Consider the following 17,532-nt stretch of genomic DNA (forward strand, 5'->3'; position numbering starts at 1 on the left):
CCATTTTGTTCAGCGTAGTTGATTTTCTGATAGAAAATATGTTTTTGAGGAAGACACTCCTCCACAACTCTCGGGGCAAGGGTTTTAAGTTATGCCCTGGGGGTATATAAGGTTTTCAATGAAGGTGTTGTCGTAGAAACTTCAAAAGGGACTCATTTGATCGAAAATTCAAAGGGCTAGTGCCCTTTTTAATAGTTGAAAGTGATTGGAGGACAACTAGCCCCCCCCCCCCACGCGCCCATCATTCCCCCAAACACATCCAATCCAAATTTTGAGATAGCCATTTTGATCAGCATAGTTGATTATCGAATAGAAAATATGTTTTTAAGGAGGATACTCCCCCACAACCCTCAGGGCAGGGGTTTTAAGTTTTGCCCTGAGCGCATAAGAGGTTTTTATAGAAGGTGTTGTCGTAGAAACTTCAGAAAAAGCTCATTCAATTGAAAATTCAAAGGGCTACTGCCCTTTTTAATAGTCGAAAGTAATTGGAGGGCAACTAGCCCCCCCCCCCCCACGCCCATCATTCCTCCAAACACATCCAATCAAAGATTTGAGATAGCCATTTTGTTCAGCGTAATTGATTTTCAGATAGAAAATATGTTTTTGAGGAGGACACTCCCTCAGAACCCTCTGGGCAAGGGTTTTAAGTTGTGTTCTGGGGGCATATAAGGTTTTTAAAGAGGTCTTGACCTAGAAACTTCAAAAAAGCTCATTCTATTGAAAATTCAAAGGGTTAGTGCCCTTTTTAATAGTCGAAAGTGATTGGAGGCCAACTAGCCCCCCACCCGCTCCCATCAGTCCCCCAAACACATCCAATCCAAATTTTGAGATAGCCTTTTTGTTCAGCATAGTCTATTTCCAGATAGAAAATATGTTTTTAAGGAGAATACTCCCCAACAACCCTCAGGGCAAGGGTTTTAAATTATGCCCTGGGGGCATATAAGGTTTTTATAGAAGGTGTTGTCGTAGAAACTTCAAAAAAGGCTCATTCGATTGGAAATTGAAAGGGCTAGTGCCTTTTTTAATAGTCGAAAGTGATTGAAGAGCAACTAGCCCCCCCCCCCCCACGCCCATCATTCGCCCAAACAAATCCAGTCAAAATTTTGAGATAGCCATTTTGTTGAGCGTAGTTCTTTTCCAGATAGAAAATATGTCTTTGAGGAGACACTCCCCCACATCCCTCGGGGCAAGGGTTGTTTTAAGTTATGCCCTGAGGGCATATAAGGTTTTTATAGAAGGTTTTGTCGTAGAAACTTCAAAAAAAGCTCATTCAATTGGAAATTCAAAGGGCTAGTGCCCTATTTAATAGTCGAAAGTGATTGGAAGGCAACTAGCCCCCCCCCCCAACGCCCATCATTCCCCCAAACACATCCAATAAAAATTTTGAGACAGCCATTTTTTTCAGCGTAGTTGATTTCCAGATAGAAAATTTGTTTTTGAGGAGGATACTCCCCCACAGCCCTCAGAGTATGGGGTTTACTATGTACCCTGGGGGCATATAAGGGTTTTATAGAAGGTGTTGTCGTAGAAACTTCAAAAAAAGGGCTCATTCGATTTGAAATTCAAAGGGATAGTGCCCTTTTTAATAGTCGAAAGTAATTAGTGATATTTTTGTTGATGTTGTTGTTTAGACCAGGGCACTTCGTATCGATGGAGTTTTCGTGGGAACTTTGAAAGGGGCTCATTCGATTGAAAATAGAAAGGGCTGATGCCCTTTTTAATAGTCGAAAGTGATTGGAGGGTAACTAATCCCCTTCCACTCCCACCCTCCCATTTGCCTATTATGTTTAAAAACTAAATGTTGCCTTCAGATTAAATCAAAATGCACTTTGATAATGCTAATTCCAAATAAGGCATCTCAGCAGTATCCCAAGAACGACTGAGGGTATTATGTTCAAACTCTCGGGGCTATATCTGCTCTAGAAATTTAACCAAATCAAAATAGCGTAAGTGTATCCAAGCTATCAAAGAAAGTAAACGGATTTTTTGTGAATGATATCAAGTTTTCCATTATTGTCAACTAGAGAAGGTATGAGAATAAATTAAACAATACTATATGTGACCAGATTTTAAAACGGTGTATGTTGTTAAAAATTGCTGAAAAATTTTCTTCAGCATAGAAATAGCAGGCCAAACTATAAAGTCTTAAAAAACGAAAAGATTTAGTGTTATTTTCTTTTTCCCTGAAAAAACTATGTCAATATAAAACGAAACGAAATTAATTTAAATTTTTTTTCACAAATTAAGTTTTTCAAAGAAAAGTAAAGAACTCCATCAAGCTAAAATGAGCAAAATTAAATTCAAATGATCTATCAAGCGTGAAACTACCACAATTCAGCATCGATAAATAAATAAAACCCAAAACGAACAGAAATTAACATAAGTTGGGCGCAAAACCCCATGCCTTCCCAAGGCCAGAGCAAAATTTGCACTTTAGTGACAAAATACAAATGAATGTGCATTGTCAGTTTAATATACATATACTGATATTTAATAATCAAAATGTTAATATTATTTGATTTATTAAAGTTATAAAAGTAAAAACATTTATATTTTTTTTCAGTAAAGTGCAAATTTTGTTCTGGCCTTTGGAAGGTATAGGGGTTTTACGCCCAACTTTGGTTAATTTCTGCTCGTTTTGAGTTTGACTTAGTTATTTATTGTACTTTCTGTTCGTTTTATTTTAATTGACCTTCTATCTAGTCATTTTGTAAACTGAGGTTCTGAAGTTTAGGGTATTTTTAGTATTTTGGTTTACAGAAGGATGAAAGCAGTACTCTAGTATCTTCAAGAATTTATAGGAATATTTTCAAGCATAATTACAATCTGGACTTTGATAAGCCGTAGAAGGACTGATCTGACACATGCGAAGAGAAACGTGTTGCCGAAAATATGGCATTGAGCTGCCAGAACCAAAAGAGAAGGGTATTGAAGGACATGGTATTACCAAGGCTAAGACTAGAGAGAAGAGAAAAAACAATAGGTCTAATAGTTCTACACCTGTTCTATGATTTGACCTTAAAAATTTATTGTGTCTCCTTGTTGTAATACTTCATCATTTTTCTATAAATGAGAAATTACAACATCTAACTTGATGAGTGTATTTTAATATCAAAAGGCTTCTGAGGAATGCAGAGAAGAACTTTTCTGCACAGTGTGATCTGAAACAATTGCAGGTTATGGAGAAAATAAAATAGCAATTGGTGGTATTCTGATTGTTGAAAGCATTTCATCTATCTTTCTTGACCTTTCTGAGATTATCACTTGTTCAGATTCAAATGTGCCACAGAACCAAAATTTAATCATCATCTTTTGCTGTGCAAGATCTACTTCGTAAGTACCCCAGACTGTTCAAAGTAATAATGGAGCACTGTGAGCTAAGTCACTGAAGCAGGAAGCATATGCAGTCCATAGTTTTATTGAGAAAAGTCTGAAGCATAACGAAGTACATTCACCACCGGACTTCGTGAAGGAGCTCAAAGAGTTAGCAGAAAGCACCAGTACATCATTATTCAAATGAACTAAGTGTTTGATTTTCAGCAGGCCTCCAAGATCTATAAGTATGGCTTCACAATCTCGGCTTCTGCTGTTCGTACTGAGAGGTAAAAAATTTGAGAGATGTGCAAGAGTAAATCAAACGTTGTTGAAAGAGTCCGAAGAAAAAGCACATTTTTTTTCAGTGTGTAGGAGACAACGTCGATTATGATATGGCTACTATCGACGGTCTGAATACCTTTCATGGAATGGGATTTCTTGAAGTTTCTACACCTGCGTTGCCGGCAACAGAGCTTTCAGTGCAAGAAAACAAGCAAGGGGAGATGAGATGAAGTCAATCGGCTGCGTGCCAATCTACACTTACCAAAAACCCGTCAAGTCGCAACCAAGGATTTTTGTTTGCTTGACAAACAATGATGACACTTCTGACAATGATTGAGAGATTGAAACGCACTGGCGCACTTCTGGCTTTTTCTAAAGCTCAGACATAAGCTGGTCATTCTTTATGTGGTCAATACACCAAAAGCTACCTCATTCGGACAAATCGAATATTCGATTTTGCCAGTGATTAACCACAACCCCATCGATATCTCCTGTGTTTATTCTACACCTATGCATGCTTACGAGCGCGCTAATCGAGCTGGAAATTACTCTAGTCATTACCTTTGACTACTCGCTTTACTAGAAGGCTATGTGCATCGTTCATGTAGAGCCTGCCACAAGTGCTTTAAGAAATGCTAATTTCACACATGCGAGAATTTCCTAGGAGCCTTTGGCTTCCTTATGGCTGACTCAAGACTTTTGGAAATCTTAAGTCAAGTATACGTGCCTAACACTGGGCGTAGTATGTTACAAGGCAAAGCTGTCTCTCTTGCAGTGTGAGGCCATGGTCTGTTGGAGGTAGCCCTTTATGCGAACCTTTTATCATCAGAATTGAATAACAGAGCGTTTGATGGCAATGGCATGCTACCAGAACCCCTTGAAAAGGCAAAACAGGCTTACGAGTCGCTCCTTGAAGGAGATGCCATATACGAAGCGCAGGTGTCGGAAGCAGCAAAGCTTATCTATGAAATAGTTCAAAGTGCAAAAGAACGATTATCCGAGTCCAGAGCTGCAAGTCTTTGGTTTTAATATCTGGACCTACTTGGAATCCTGAGAAAGAACCTGAGAGCTGAACGAAGTAGTAACCTTGAGCTTTATCTACAGTCGATGTTAGAAGTGCTTCCTTACTTTGCTGCTTTCGGCCACAATCTTTACACGGAGTCTACACGGAATGCAGTCGATGTTTCAGTTGAGGAAAGACAACCCAGAGCAGTACAGAACGTTACAGGAGTACATGTTCATCCGAAGAACTGACAACTACTGGGTGGCACTTTCTCCTGATTTGGTGATCGAACAGACGTTAATGAGAAGTATAAATGCGAGTGGCGGTCTGACGCGAGGTAGAGGCATGACTGAATTACAGCGGACAATTTGAACATCTGCTCTGCCTACTTTGGTTCTAGTTAATGAACGCATGCAGAACCTGACTGGCCTTGCGGAGTTGACTATTGAAAATTATGCAGAAGGGATATCTTCGAGGAGAGCTAGAGACCTGGCGGACATCGAAAAGATAGCTCCATACATTGAGCCCCTAGAACCACTCAGGCAGGAATCACAGCTGCTGAACCTGGTTATTGGTGTCCGTGTTTCGTCATCTGTAAACGCAGACGATGCCAAATATGTGGGAGAAACGGTTCTGAAGAATATGGAAGCGACCTAGCTCTAATATTTCAACGTCTAGCAGCAGTGGCTAGCACCAATGGTTCTGACTTGAACGAAGTTCTGTTGTTCGAGCTCTGTACTTTTCCATCATCGCTCTTCAGTTCGTTCGAAATGATGAGGACAGCCGATAAAGCCTCTCTAACAAATGCACTGATGAAAATTGAGGGACCTCCCAGAGAGCTTTGGACTGTGGCTGGCTAGTCCATAAAATCCCGTCGACTGCCGGATCCACTTATTTGAAGGTGGCAGGATCTTACGTAGATTATGTCACAAGACATCTCGGCCAGGCAGCGGTAGTTTTTACTCTTAGACATATACACCGACGAGAAAACAAAAATTAACTGATACACTTTAAGAAAACAAAAATTAACTGAGATTTTAAGGAATAAATATCAGCATATGTATATTAAATTGACACTACACATTTTTTTTTACAGTAAATTCATTTGAGTTTTTTCAGTAAATTCATTTGAATTTTTTTCAGTAAACTACGAATTATATTCTGGCTTTTAGAAATTATAGGGTTTCGAACCCTACTCAGATTAATTTCAGCTCGTTTTGAATTTGACTTCTTTTGATTTCTGTTTGTTTGGGGTTTTATTTATTTATTGATACTGATTTGTAGTCGTTGAATGCTTGGTAGATTATTTGAGTATATTTTGTTCATTTTTGGTTTAATGGAGTTCTTTACTTTTTTTGAAAAATCTATTTTGTGCAAAAAATTGTTTCGATTAATTATAATAAAAAAAAAGGTAAACTAATTTTGCAGAACTTTGTAGCCACTTAAGTAAGAGAGTGATACTTCTAAGTAAGATAATTGGTTATTTAAGTAAGAGAATGATGCTTTTATCGTTTGGGAAACGGGCAGTAGCCATACTCTTGTTTTTAGTTAAGACACCATCCATTAGAAGTACATAACTCCTACTCCATGAAGCCGACCGTGGTCTAACAACAAATCTTTAATCCAATCCTCACTTGTTTTTTAATTCTGTTCTCGCAATGATTACAATAAAAAAAGGTAAGCAAATTTTACACAAATGTGTAGCCACTTGAGTAAGAGAATGACAATCTATGAAACATCCATATCGTTTTCACTTCCAACGATGTAACCATTTCAGCTAGACCCCGGCGCCGCGCCGATGAGGGAAGACCGGCGGCGGCGGGGCCAAAAATAGCACGCCGCGCCGCTGGTAACACGTCGGCGGCGCGCCGCCGGGCAGATGTCGGCGGCTTGCCGCCGGGGTGATCAATGTTGACCGCAAACATTAATGTTTTCATCAGTCTTTCTCAAAACACAGCTTAAGTTTACAACAGATTCGAGCCTATTCATGATCAAAATTCACAAGTCGCTGGCTGGAAACTGGTCTTCTTCGTTATTCATCAAGAGAAGTAGAAATCTGGTAGAAACGAAATTGCTGTGACGTTTCAGAACCCTTGCATAATACGAGTAGTTGAAGTATCTATTAGCTATGTATTCTTAAGATAAATAATTATCAAAATTAGTAGTTTTTTTCATCGAGCATTACTGCACACAAAACTTCAGACACCGTATCACCAAATTTGTCAGTTGTCGGGGTAAAAACTTTGAATATAACTTTGAACTTAGAAGCTTAATTTTTTCATAATGCCTTTTGCCTGTATCTGTTTTGTCACCTTTAAAACAGTTGAAATGGGCGACTTTGATATTGATTGTTTTTTTTTTTGCTTTTTTGGATTCCTAAAAAGCCTTCTTTTGTTAAAAACCGATTTTTAATAACAATTTAAAAAAAAAGGATTTTAAAGTTTTTTTTTGGGCTTCTCTATAGAATATGTCTTGTGGGCTACGGCTGAACTGCTGATTTTTTATTGCTTCTGGCTGCTTTCTTGTTTATTGTTCTTTTTTTCTTTTGGTGATTCATTACAAATTATAAACAGATAAATACCTAATATCAGTCAAATTATAAACTGCATCTAAAAGGGGTAAAATTATCAAATTGAAAAATACAGGATCAACACTTCACATGAGAACTTTTCAATTACAATGAAACAAAAAACTCTTAATGGTTTATTCGATATGAAGAAAAATGAAGTGCCAGCTATTTTCTTAGGTAAAATATGAAAAGCTCATCCGTTTTAAATGCAACTAAATGAAATGATATGCAGATTGAAGTAGCTCCAGAAAGATGTTGGCATTTTCATCCTAGTCCGTCACTTTTAATCCAAGCAAGATGTTAGGACACTTAGTATCAGTTATTGAGTTTAAGCTTTGATTTCCAAATGCTCACAAAAATTACCAAATTTAAGAAAGTCGCAACAATAAGTGACCTGTGGTCAAAATACTCAAAGACTCTTCTTTGATCCCCACCCAGGCTCAAAGCTTCTGGTATGGTCATTTCCATGGAAATCTCCAAAGAGTTTCTTTTTAAAATAGCTTTTAAGCGTAGTTAGGGGTATTTAGCCTTTTTTGCTTTTCTTCAAAGCTTTGAAAAAAGTATTATAATATTCCGAATGTTACATTTGTTATATTTGAGCATATTTTTGATAATCCTTTGTGGGGTGATCGAATTTTTTAAACCACTGTAGATACTTAGGAACGTTGCAACATCTAATACCCTGAGGTCATAAGACTGTCGAAGACTCCTCCTTGAACCTCCCAAATTGAAAGCTTTTATTAAGATCTGGCCTTTTAATTTAACTTGGGCACTGGACAAAGGGCGCCAGTGTCACTCGAGCGCAATGTTAGGGATGTCGATATCGCTTTCGTCACACCAATTCTTTTTAGTGTGAATCTGCATGGTACTGGTGAATGAATGTTTTCAAAGTAAACCCGTTTCATCAATAAGAAAAAAACGGGTTGGACGCATATGTCCCTTTCCCTTTGGACGATAAAACCATGCAAGTGCTGTATCAAGTAGCCTATAACTCATGAAAATCTTGTTAATTTTTGTCAACTTTTCAACTTTTTGGCATCCCTGCTTTCAAAAAAAAATCAAGGTACTATCACCTATATAATAACTCCCTATGCCCCCCCCCTCTGGATACCATATTTAGGATACCATCTCTGCTTTAAATTAAAAAAATTAACTTTTGGCAGCCCTGCTTTCAAAATCATTTGGCAAGGTATTGCCAAATGATATCTTTGCCTATCTCTATTTGTTCTTTTAATATTAATGGGACCAAAGATAAGGACATTTGTATTGATAATCTTCTTGATACATTTGATGTAGTCCTTTTTCAAGAACATTTATTGCCGGCTGTGAGCGTAAATGTCCTTCGACGTAGCCCCGGCCACATTGTTTTTTCTACAAATGCCCGAAGAACTCGTGGTCGTCCCTCCGGTGGGTTGGCTTGCGTGCTGAATCGGAAATTCTCTTCCCTTTCCCCACAGTGTTACGGATCTGATGATATTTATTTAGCCGTCAGGATTGGTGATCTTGTACTAGTTAATGTTTATTTGCCGCATAATAAGAATGATCTTGTGTCATTCACCCATTTTGTTAAAGCGTGCAAAAAACTGAAAAATTTGGTATCGGGTATTGAGAAACTTGGTTATGATTGGCTACTAATGGGTGACATGAACTGTGATATGACAATGTCCTCCCCCGATCCGATTCACTGCTCAAGTGCCCCCCCTTGGTTTCCGGATTCTGACAAAAGATCTTCCATTTACTTACAAACATGCCAGCGGCTCCCGGTCTAACCTTGACCACTGTGTATGCTCTGCTGGTGTTACAACTTCAACTGTCCAAGTTGATGAAGATGAAAGAGATTATGATCACATACCCATATCTCTGTGTGTGTCAGTCACATCTAAACTAGTAATAAATGCTCCCCAATCCGTAGAAAAAAAGTGGTTTCAACGGCGAAATTGGAATCGTTGTGATTGGCCTTTATATGTGGCCACGCTTGCAAGCCTGCTGAGTACCATTAATGTGCCTTATAACCTCCTCTGTTGTGGAGTTAGCTCACCTAGTGCTCGTTTGCAATTGAATACGTATTATCATCAAATCCTTTTATGTTTGAAAAAAACTGAACAAGTAGCTGTCCCAATTGAACGTATTCGGTCCGACACGCGAAAGTTTGTTTGGAATTATGACCCTCTTTTGAAAAAAGCGAAAAATCAGACCAAGCTATGGTTACGTATTTGGATTGCTTGTGGGCGTCCCTCTCGTGGTACTGTTTTTTATATTAAACGTAAAACGAAAACGGCTTATAAAAGACAACTGCGGTCCGTTCGTGAAGCTGGAGTTAGTTTTCCAAACAGGTCGAAAGAGTGGAAGTTTGTGACGAATTCTTCTAAGTTTACTGATTATAAGAGTGATAATATTCCGCAATCAGCTTGGATCCAACATTATTCTAATATTTTTTCCCGTGTTAATTTCGCTGTACATAGCCGATATTCCCAACTCCTTGCTAAGTGCCTTCCCGAAAAAATGCAACAAAAGCACGTCCTTCTTGTGTCAGCTGATATAATTACTGAATCGATCAGGCGGCTGAAGTCTCAGTCTATTGATATTGATGGTATAAGCGTTTTTCATTTACGGGAAGATTCTCGGGAACTAGTAAAACATTTGCAGCTACTTTTTCAAATGTGTCTTTGTTGTTCTTTAGTGCCTGATAGTTTCCTATGTAGTACTGTTACCTCAATTGTAAAGAGAGGAAAAGACGTAAATAAATGTCATTCTTATAGGCCGAGTACTGTCGCCTGCAATATTAGCAAACTTTTTGAATATGTGCTTCTTCCTTATATTATTGATTTTGTGAATTATGATGCTAATCAGTTTGGATTTAGAAAGGGGATTTCTTGTCATTATGCACATCGGGTGCTTGCTCTCCTTTTTAAGGATGCACAAACGAAAGGTAAATCATTACATATATGTGCTTTAGACATATCTAAAGCTTTCGACAGTGTTGTGCACCCTCAGGCTTTTGATTCTTGACATCAGCTTGGTATAAACCCATCGATTATTTCTCTGCTACGTTTTTGGTATTCGAATTCATATGTTAGACTGAAATCGAATGGATGTGTTTTTGGAAATATTCCTGTTAAAAGAGGGGTTAGGCAAGGAGGAGTTCTTTCACCTTATATTTTTAATGCTTGTATTTCGAGTGTGATTAATAAGAGTCCCTCCAGTTGTTTTTTTGGTTTTTCGGAAGTGTCTTATTTAGCATATGCTGATGACCTCCTCCTGATTAGTAGCTACAAAAGGAGGCTTGAATGGAATGTTAGCATGGTGGGATCTATGCTTAGTGAAATAGGCCTATCATTAAATACTTTGAAATGGGAATATTTACTCTTTAACGCTGTTAATCCCCCTGCTACTCCCCTTGCTTGCAATACTTTTACGGTACCTAGGGTCCCTGTTATTAAATGGCTTGGTATTTCCATTTGTGAACCCGTAGGAAGTATCCGACGTAAATTTATTTGTGATTCGAAGGATAAGCTTAAAGCTGGTTATGGGAAAATTGTTGCAAACCGTGGACGTTTTAATAGGCATGGTCTTGCTAAACTCTACTGTAGTTTCTGTGACCATGCGATTTTATTCGCTTCTGGGCTGTATCCGCTTTTTACTAAGCATGATCTGAAACAAATGAAGGTTAATTATTTTAGATATTGTAAGTTCCTATTATATTTGCCGCTTGCTGTGCGAAATAGGCGCCTTGTTGGTCGTTATGGTGCAACAGAAATTCTGTCCTCGCTTGAAATGGTGCAAGCGAAGATCAGTCAGGATGCTAGTTTTCGGTTGGGCCCACATCACAGTCTTATCCGTTTTTTTTATTAGTGTTTATATTTGTGGTTAGATTGTCGCTGTTCTTTTTCTTTTTTTTTGTGTTTGTATTACTCCACTATTTTACATTTATTGTACAGTGGGTTATAAATAAAATAAAATAAATAAATAAATAAAAAAAATCGAGGTATTATCATTTAATATGATAGCTCACTACCCCCCCCCCCCCGGGATATCACCTTGATAGGATGCCGTTTCTGCTTTAAATTAAGAAAAAAAATAACTTTTTGGGATCCCTGCTTTCAATAAAAAAAAAAATTCGAGATATTATCATTTAAATGTAATACCTCCCTACCCCCCCCCCACTGGATACCACCTTGATAGGATACCGTGTCAGCTTTCATTATGAAAATAATTTACTTAATAATTAACTAGGTCACTCTATGGTTCAAACAAACACGCAAAATAACGTTAAACAGACTAGTGTTCCTTGAAAAAAAAATTGAGGGTATTAGTAAAGGGGTACAAATACAACAACAAAAATATCAAAATTATTCAGATATACCTCAAATGATTGAAAAACTGAGTCATAGATTCGCTGTGGGATTCAGTGAGATCAAAAAAATCTAATTAAAAGGGAGCACATACAAAATCCAAATTAGGCCAGCGGCCAATGAGAAATGGCAAAATATCCAAGATAAAGTACAAGTCCCACTGGAGGGCCCTGGGATCTATCAAAGTGTTTCAATGGTTTCCCAGGGAATTTGATATCATTTTCTTCTGTCTTCACTTTAAATGAAAAAAGTAATTATCTTTTTGGCATCCCTGCTTTCAATGAAAAAAAGTGCGGTATTATCATTTACAAATGAGAGTCTACTATCCCCCCTATAGGCAAAGATATACAATTCATTTATGAATCATATTTTGGGGTAGCTTTCGTTTCAAAACTTAATTCTCCAACACGGTATATAACGTCTCATCTATCAAAGTATTGTAAAAATAGAAGGTTTTTTTTTGTTTTTTTGGGGGGGGGGGTAAAAATTTGTACTAATAAATATTTTTTTCTATATAATGTTTCAGAAATTAAATATTAAAAATTAATAAAATATTATCTAAAAACAGCAAAAAAAAATCTGCAAATTTAGAATTAAACTGTAGAAACAATCTCTCGGCTGTCAATTTCAAAATCCAACTGAAGGCTGAAGCTGTATAGTAGTGAATGCTTTCTATAATTCTATTCAACTTGAAAATAAAATTCTTGACTATGAATGATGTAAGAAATAGCGATTAGAAAACTGGATTCGAAATGACTTAAACTCATTTCATAAAGACGATTCTTTTTTTGTCAACATATGAAGAACTGTGTATATTACAATACGAGTATTTGTATTTGTAATTGCATATTGCATCTGTCTGGTTTTTATGCAAAGTAACAAAAGAGACGAAAATTAATGAACAAGAGAGTAGTGAAGAATTATGGTATGCAAAGTAATATTTGGCTGGGAAAGTTACTGGTGATAAATCGCTAGGGGTGGCACCGTGATTGCGTGATATTCGGGGATTTGGGGAACCAAATTTTGTTTCGGGGTGACGCATAGATTTTTGGGAAAATACCTGAAAATTTGGGGATAGTGCAAGCCGTGCTTGATTTCTAATCAGGCAAATCGAAATACTAAACCACACGAGAAGAAAAAGCTCCGACTTTGCGGTTGACGCAATAAAGAATTGCCGCAAAATTATTTTGAAGTCGACCGCAGGCCGGCGTGCCTGCGGCACGCCGGCGGCGGTACGACACTTCAGTGGCGTTCGACCGGGCTTCTCGTGTGCGGCGTTCGGTCGATCCGTCGGCGCGGCGCCGGGGTCTAATTTAGCTATGCCAGTATCTCTTAAATGTTTTTCAATCAATGAAGAAATGGCCACTCTCAACGTCAGAGTGGATGAACCATTTATTGGCAATCATTGATATTTGAAACAGTTTCTATTTTTTACCTTAGTTTTGAACATAATTTAGTTAATGTAATCCTAAGATCTAAGGTAATCCTTGTTTTGCCTTAAATTTACCTAAATTGCAGCTTCTGGCATATGCATCAGTTCTTTCGTACCCTTTACACTCTCATATTTGTTTTTATACTATTATTCAATGTGCATGTTTCCTGATTTCTCCTAAAATCATAAAAAGAGACGAATACTAAACAACTCTTATAAATTAATATTTAAAAAAAAAAAGTTTGACATCGCTTTCGAAAAGTGTCTTTTAACATTTCAATTTCATTCTTTTGGCAGGTCTTTCGTGTGTGTGTGTGTGTGGGGGGGGGGGGGTAGATGTCCTCCGGTCGTTTTTGACTGAAAAAAAGTAACTAGAATTTTCATTTTCCAATCAAATAGGCCACCATTGAAGTTTATACAACTTCCCCTTACATAAAAACCTTATATGCCCTAGAGCATAACTTAAGACACTGGCCCCCGGGCTCTGGGGGGCTGTGTCAACCCCGAAGTTATTGTTATATGATCGGATGCATTTGGGGGAAAAGGGCGTGGGGACCGGCTAGTTGCTGTTAAATTCCTTTTGATTCATAAAAAGTGAACTAGAACTTTCAATTTCGAATCAAATGAGCCCTCTCTGAAATTTATACGAGCATCCCTTCAATAAGAACTATATGCCCCCCTCCAGTGCATAACTCACAACGCCTGTCCTCGTTTCTTGGGAGGTTGTGTCAACCCTGCATTTTCTACTATATGATCTTTGAACTTGTTTTTAATGAAATGGCTGTCTCAAATATTTTGTCGGATGTATTTGGGAAAAAGGGGTTGGTGGGGGGGGGCAGTTGCCCTCCGATTTTTTTTTTACCATTAAAAAAGTGAAATAGAACTTTCAATTTCCAATCAAATGAGCCTTCTCTGAAGTTTAAACGAGCATCCGTTCTATAAGAACGATATATCCCCACAGGGCATAACTTACAGTGCCTGCTCCAGGACCCTGGGGGCTGTATCGACCCCGGTGTTTTGTTATATAATCATTGAAATCTTTTTTACAAAATGGCTGTCTTCAAAATTTCTATCGAATGTATTTGGGGAAAAGGGTGTGGGGGGATAGTTGCCTTCTGATCTCTTTTGACTTAAAAATTAAACTAGAACGGTCAATTTGCTGTCAAATGAGCCCTCTGAAGTTTATATAAGCATCTCTTCTGTAAGAACCGTACATGCCTCCAGAGCAAAAATTACAACGCCTGTCCCTGGTCCCTCGGGGGTTATGTCGACCTCGGAGTTCTCGTTGTATGATTTTTGAACTGTTTTTAACAAAATAGCTATCTCAAAATTTTATCAGATGTATTTGGGAGTAAAGGGCATGGGGGGGGGGGCAAGTTGCCCTCCGATATCTTTTGACTCTTAGAAAGTAAACTAGAAAATTCAATTTCTAATCAAATAAGCTCTCTCTGAACTTTATACAAGCATCCCTTCTATAACAACCATATATGCCCCCAGGGTATAACGTACAACGCCTGCCCACGGATCCTGGGGGGGGGGTAGTTGTCGACTCCGGAGTTTTTTATATGATTTTTGAGTTTTCATCGGATGTATTTGAGAAAAAAAGCGCGTGTGGGTGGGGGGGGGGGGTGATTAAGATCATTTGAGTCCCCTCTGAAGTATATACAACAACCTCTTCCATAAAAACCTTAGATGTTCCTTGGGCATAAGTTACAACCGTTCCCCTGGGCTGGGGTGGGGATATGTTGAACCCGAGCAGTTTGTCATCTGATCGTTGACTATTTCAAACTTAATGGCTATCTTAAAATTTTGATCGGATACATTTTGGGAAAACAGGGTGTGGTTTGGGGGGGGGATGCTCTTCTGTCACTTTTGATCACTCTTAAAAGGTAACTAGAACTATAAATTTGCAATCAAATGAGCCACATCTGAAGTTTACATGACGTTCCCTTACATAAAAACCTTATATGCACCCAGAGCATAACTTAAAGCTATTGCCCCTGGACTCCGCGGGGTTGTGTCAACCCCGGAGTTTTCACCATTTGATCTTTAAACTATTTTCAGCAAAATGGTTATATTAAAACTTTGATGGGATGCATTTGGGAAAAAAGGGCTTTGGGGGGGGGGGGGTAGTTGCTCTCCTATCACTTTTGACTCTTAACAAGAGCAGTAGAAATTCCGATTTACAATCGAATGTGCCTCCTCTGAAGTTTATACAACCTCTCCTTACATAAAAACCTTATATGGCCTTGGGGCATAATTTAAAACACAAGGAATATTTTATCCCTGTTGTTTTGTCATATAATCTTTGGTCTATTTAAAACAAAATGGCTATATAAAAAATCGATCGGACATATTTGGGAAAATAGAGGGTTTGGCGGAGGATTAGTTGCCATCAGATCACTTTTGACCCTTAAAAACGAAATTAGAACTCAGTTTGTAATTCATTTGAGTCCTCTCCAAAGTTTACACGACCACCTCTTCCATAGAAAAATACTGTATGCCCCCAGAACATAAGTTACAACCCTCCCCTTGGATCTTGGGGGGGGGCTATGTTGACCCTCGAAGTTTTGTTCTCTGATCATTGGACTATTTCAAACAAACTGGCTGTCCCAAAATTTTGATCGGATACATATGGGGAAAAGAGGGGTGGTTAGATGTCCTCCGATCCCTTTGGCTCTTGAAAATTGTACTAGAACTTTCAATTTCCTATAAAAGGAGCTCCCTATGAAGTTAATACGAGTATCCCTTCTATAAGAACTATATATGCCCCCAGGGCATAATTTAGAATATCTGTCCCCGGGCCCTCTGGGGTTGTGTTGACCTCAGAGTTTTTGTTATATGGTTTTTGAACTATTTTTAACTAAATGGCTATCTCAAAACTTTTATCGGATGTATTTGGGGAAAAAAGGGCGTAGGAGAGGGTGACTAGTTGCCCTCCGATAACCTTTGACTTTTAAAAAGGGCACTAGAATTTCTGATTTCCAATCGAATGAGCCCCCTCTGAAGTTTATATGACGACTCCTTCCATAGGAAGTGCCCCTGGGAAAAATAAATAATAAAAAATTGAAGCCTTTTGGTCTTTACTATAAGCAACGGTTTAGCGTTGTCTCTTATTATTTGCCTCTTACAATACTTAAGGATTTTTTTTTTTTTTTTTTTTTTTTTTTTTTTGTGAATTATTAAGATGGACAGGGAGATTTCGATATCAGAATATTTTTGCCTTTTTGAAGGTTGAAAAGTAGTGCCCCTAGCCAACTCATCAACCAAATTATAGTAATTTTTTTAATGTCACTAGTATAAAATAGAAGTTTTATAGCTCTTGGATTATGGCGGGGATGTCTTGTCCTGTGACATTTGAACATTGTAAGTTTGATATTATTCTAAAATGTCACTCTCTTGCTTCATATAGGTTGCCCTGAAGTCCTTGACATTGTTTTTGAATAACGAAGTCACACCTGCACACAGGGACTTCCTTTCCCCAAGATTGATCTGAAGGAGTCTCCAACTCAGAAAAACTGAAGAATTACTGGATACGATGCTTTTTGTATATGTATTTTTAACCTCCCTTTCCTCAAAAGTCATCTTAATCCCCTCCCCGCACCTTTAATAGTCACACTCATGTGCAACTATGAACAAGGGGTATTTTGGTTAGAAATTTATCTTGAATCTGCAACATATCCTTTTCAGGTAAAGGCAGCTTCTGAGCATTGTTGATCTGCAGCAAGGTCATGGTCTTATCGCAGCGGCAACGAGATGAATTGTAAGTGTTTGTTTCGTTAATCCAAAAATTTTAATTTTAACTAATTGAATATTGGGTATCTGTTATCTATTAATATGGACAATTCTTTGTTGCCAGTTGCAACCGATGATCAAGTGAGGATATTTGTTCGATACATTGTTGTCAGGTTTCTTGGACAATGCTGTGCCAAATCGTCGCCTGTCTTGCTTACTATCATATCTGCCAATAATCTGATTTTGCCTATTTTTACTTTGAATAAACCGAAAATACATTTTAAAGTTATTTAGTCATCTGAAAATATCTAGATGGCTAGACACTGGATTTTTGGCTCATTCAAAGTATAGCAATTTTAAAATGCGATGTTTGGCGGATATGATTGTGAGCTAGAGGGACAATCCAAAGGCTGAAATAAATAGCCCTGTTGTTTATCTACCCCAAAGGAGCCTCTACCACAAACCATTCCCGTGTTCAATCGAGCTTGTTTCAAACAATTGCAATGGACGATCGAATATGCCTTTATTCATAGCGCCATTGAAGGCCAATGAAAAGTATTCTGTTTGCAAAGAGAGTGGTTTGCATTGGCTGTCAGTGATGCTTTGACTAAAAGCACACCTAAAGATCAATTGCTATCGATTACAATAAGCTGTATTGAACTTGAGGCTTGTTTATTGTAGATTCATCAGTCTTAAAGAAGTATTTAGGCTACTTTTAGATAGTTTTAACCCTAAAATTTGAATGCCGCCCAGTTATCTTGTGAGTTTTTAAGCCTTCAGATTACTAATTAGCGAAACTACACATAATCTTCCCTGTATCTCCTTCCTTCACTCACTCAAAAAG

General features: G+C 38.0%; 1 protein-coding gene across 1 annotated transcript in view; it reads left to right on the forward strand.

The window, feature by feature from the left end:
- Positions 1-17,532, forward strand: part of Lis-1 (LisH and WD40 domain-containing Lis-1) — a 120,574-nt gene that overhangs the window by 35,732 nt on the left and 67,310 nt on the right. The window contains exon 2 of the mRNA XM_089086560.1: positions 16,644-16,716. Within this exon, the coding sequence (XP_088942686.1) occupies positions 16,685-16,716 (32 nt within the window). The 5' untranslated portion in view covers positions 16,644-16,684. The remainder of the gene's footprint in view (positions 1-16,643; positions 16,717-17,532) is intronic.

This window comes from Artemia sp. Qi Xiang Cuo, chromosome 3 (genome assembly GCF_049724085.1).
Source record: "Artemia sp. Qi Xiang Cuo chromosome 3, ASM4972408v1, whole genome shotgun sequence".
NCBI classification, from domain to species: domain Eukaryota; kingdom Metazoa; phylum Arthropoda; class Branchiopoda; order Anostraca; family Artemiidae; genus Artemia; species Artemia sp. Qi Xiang Cuo.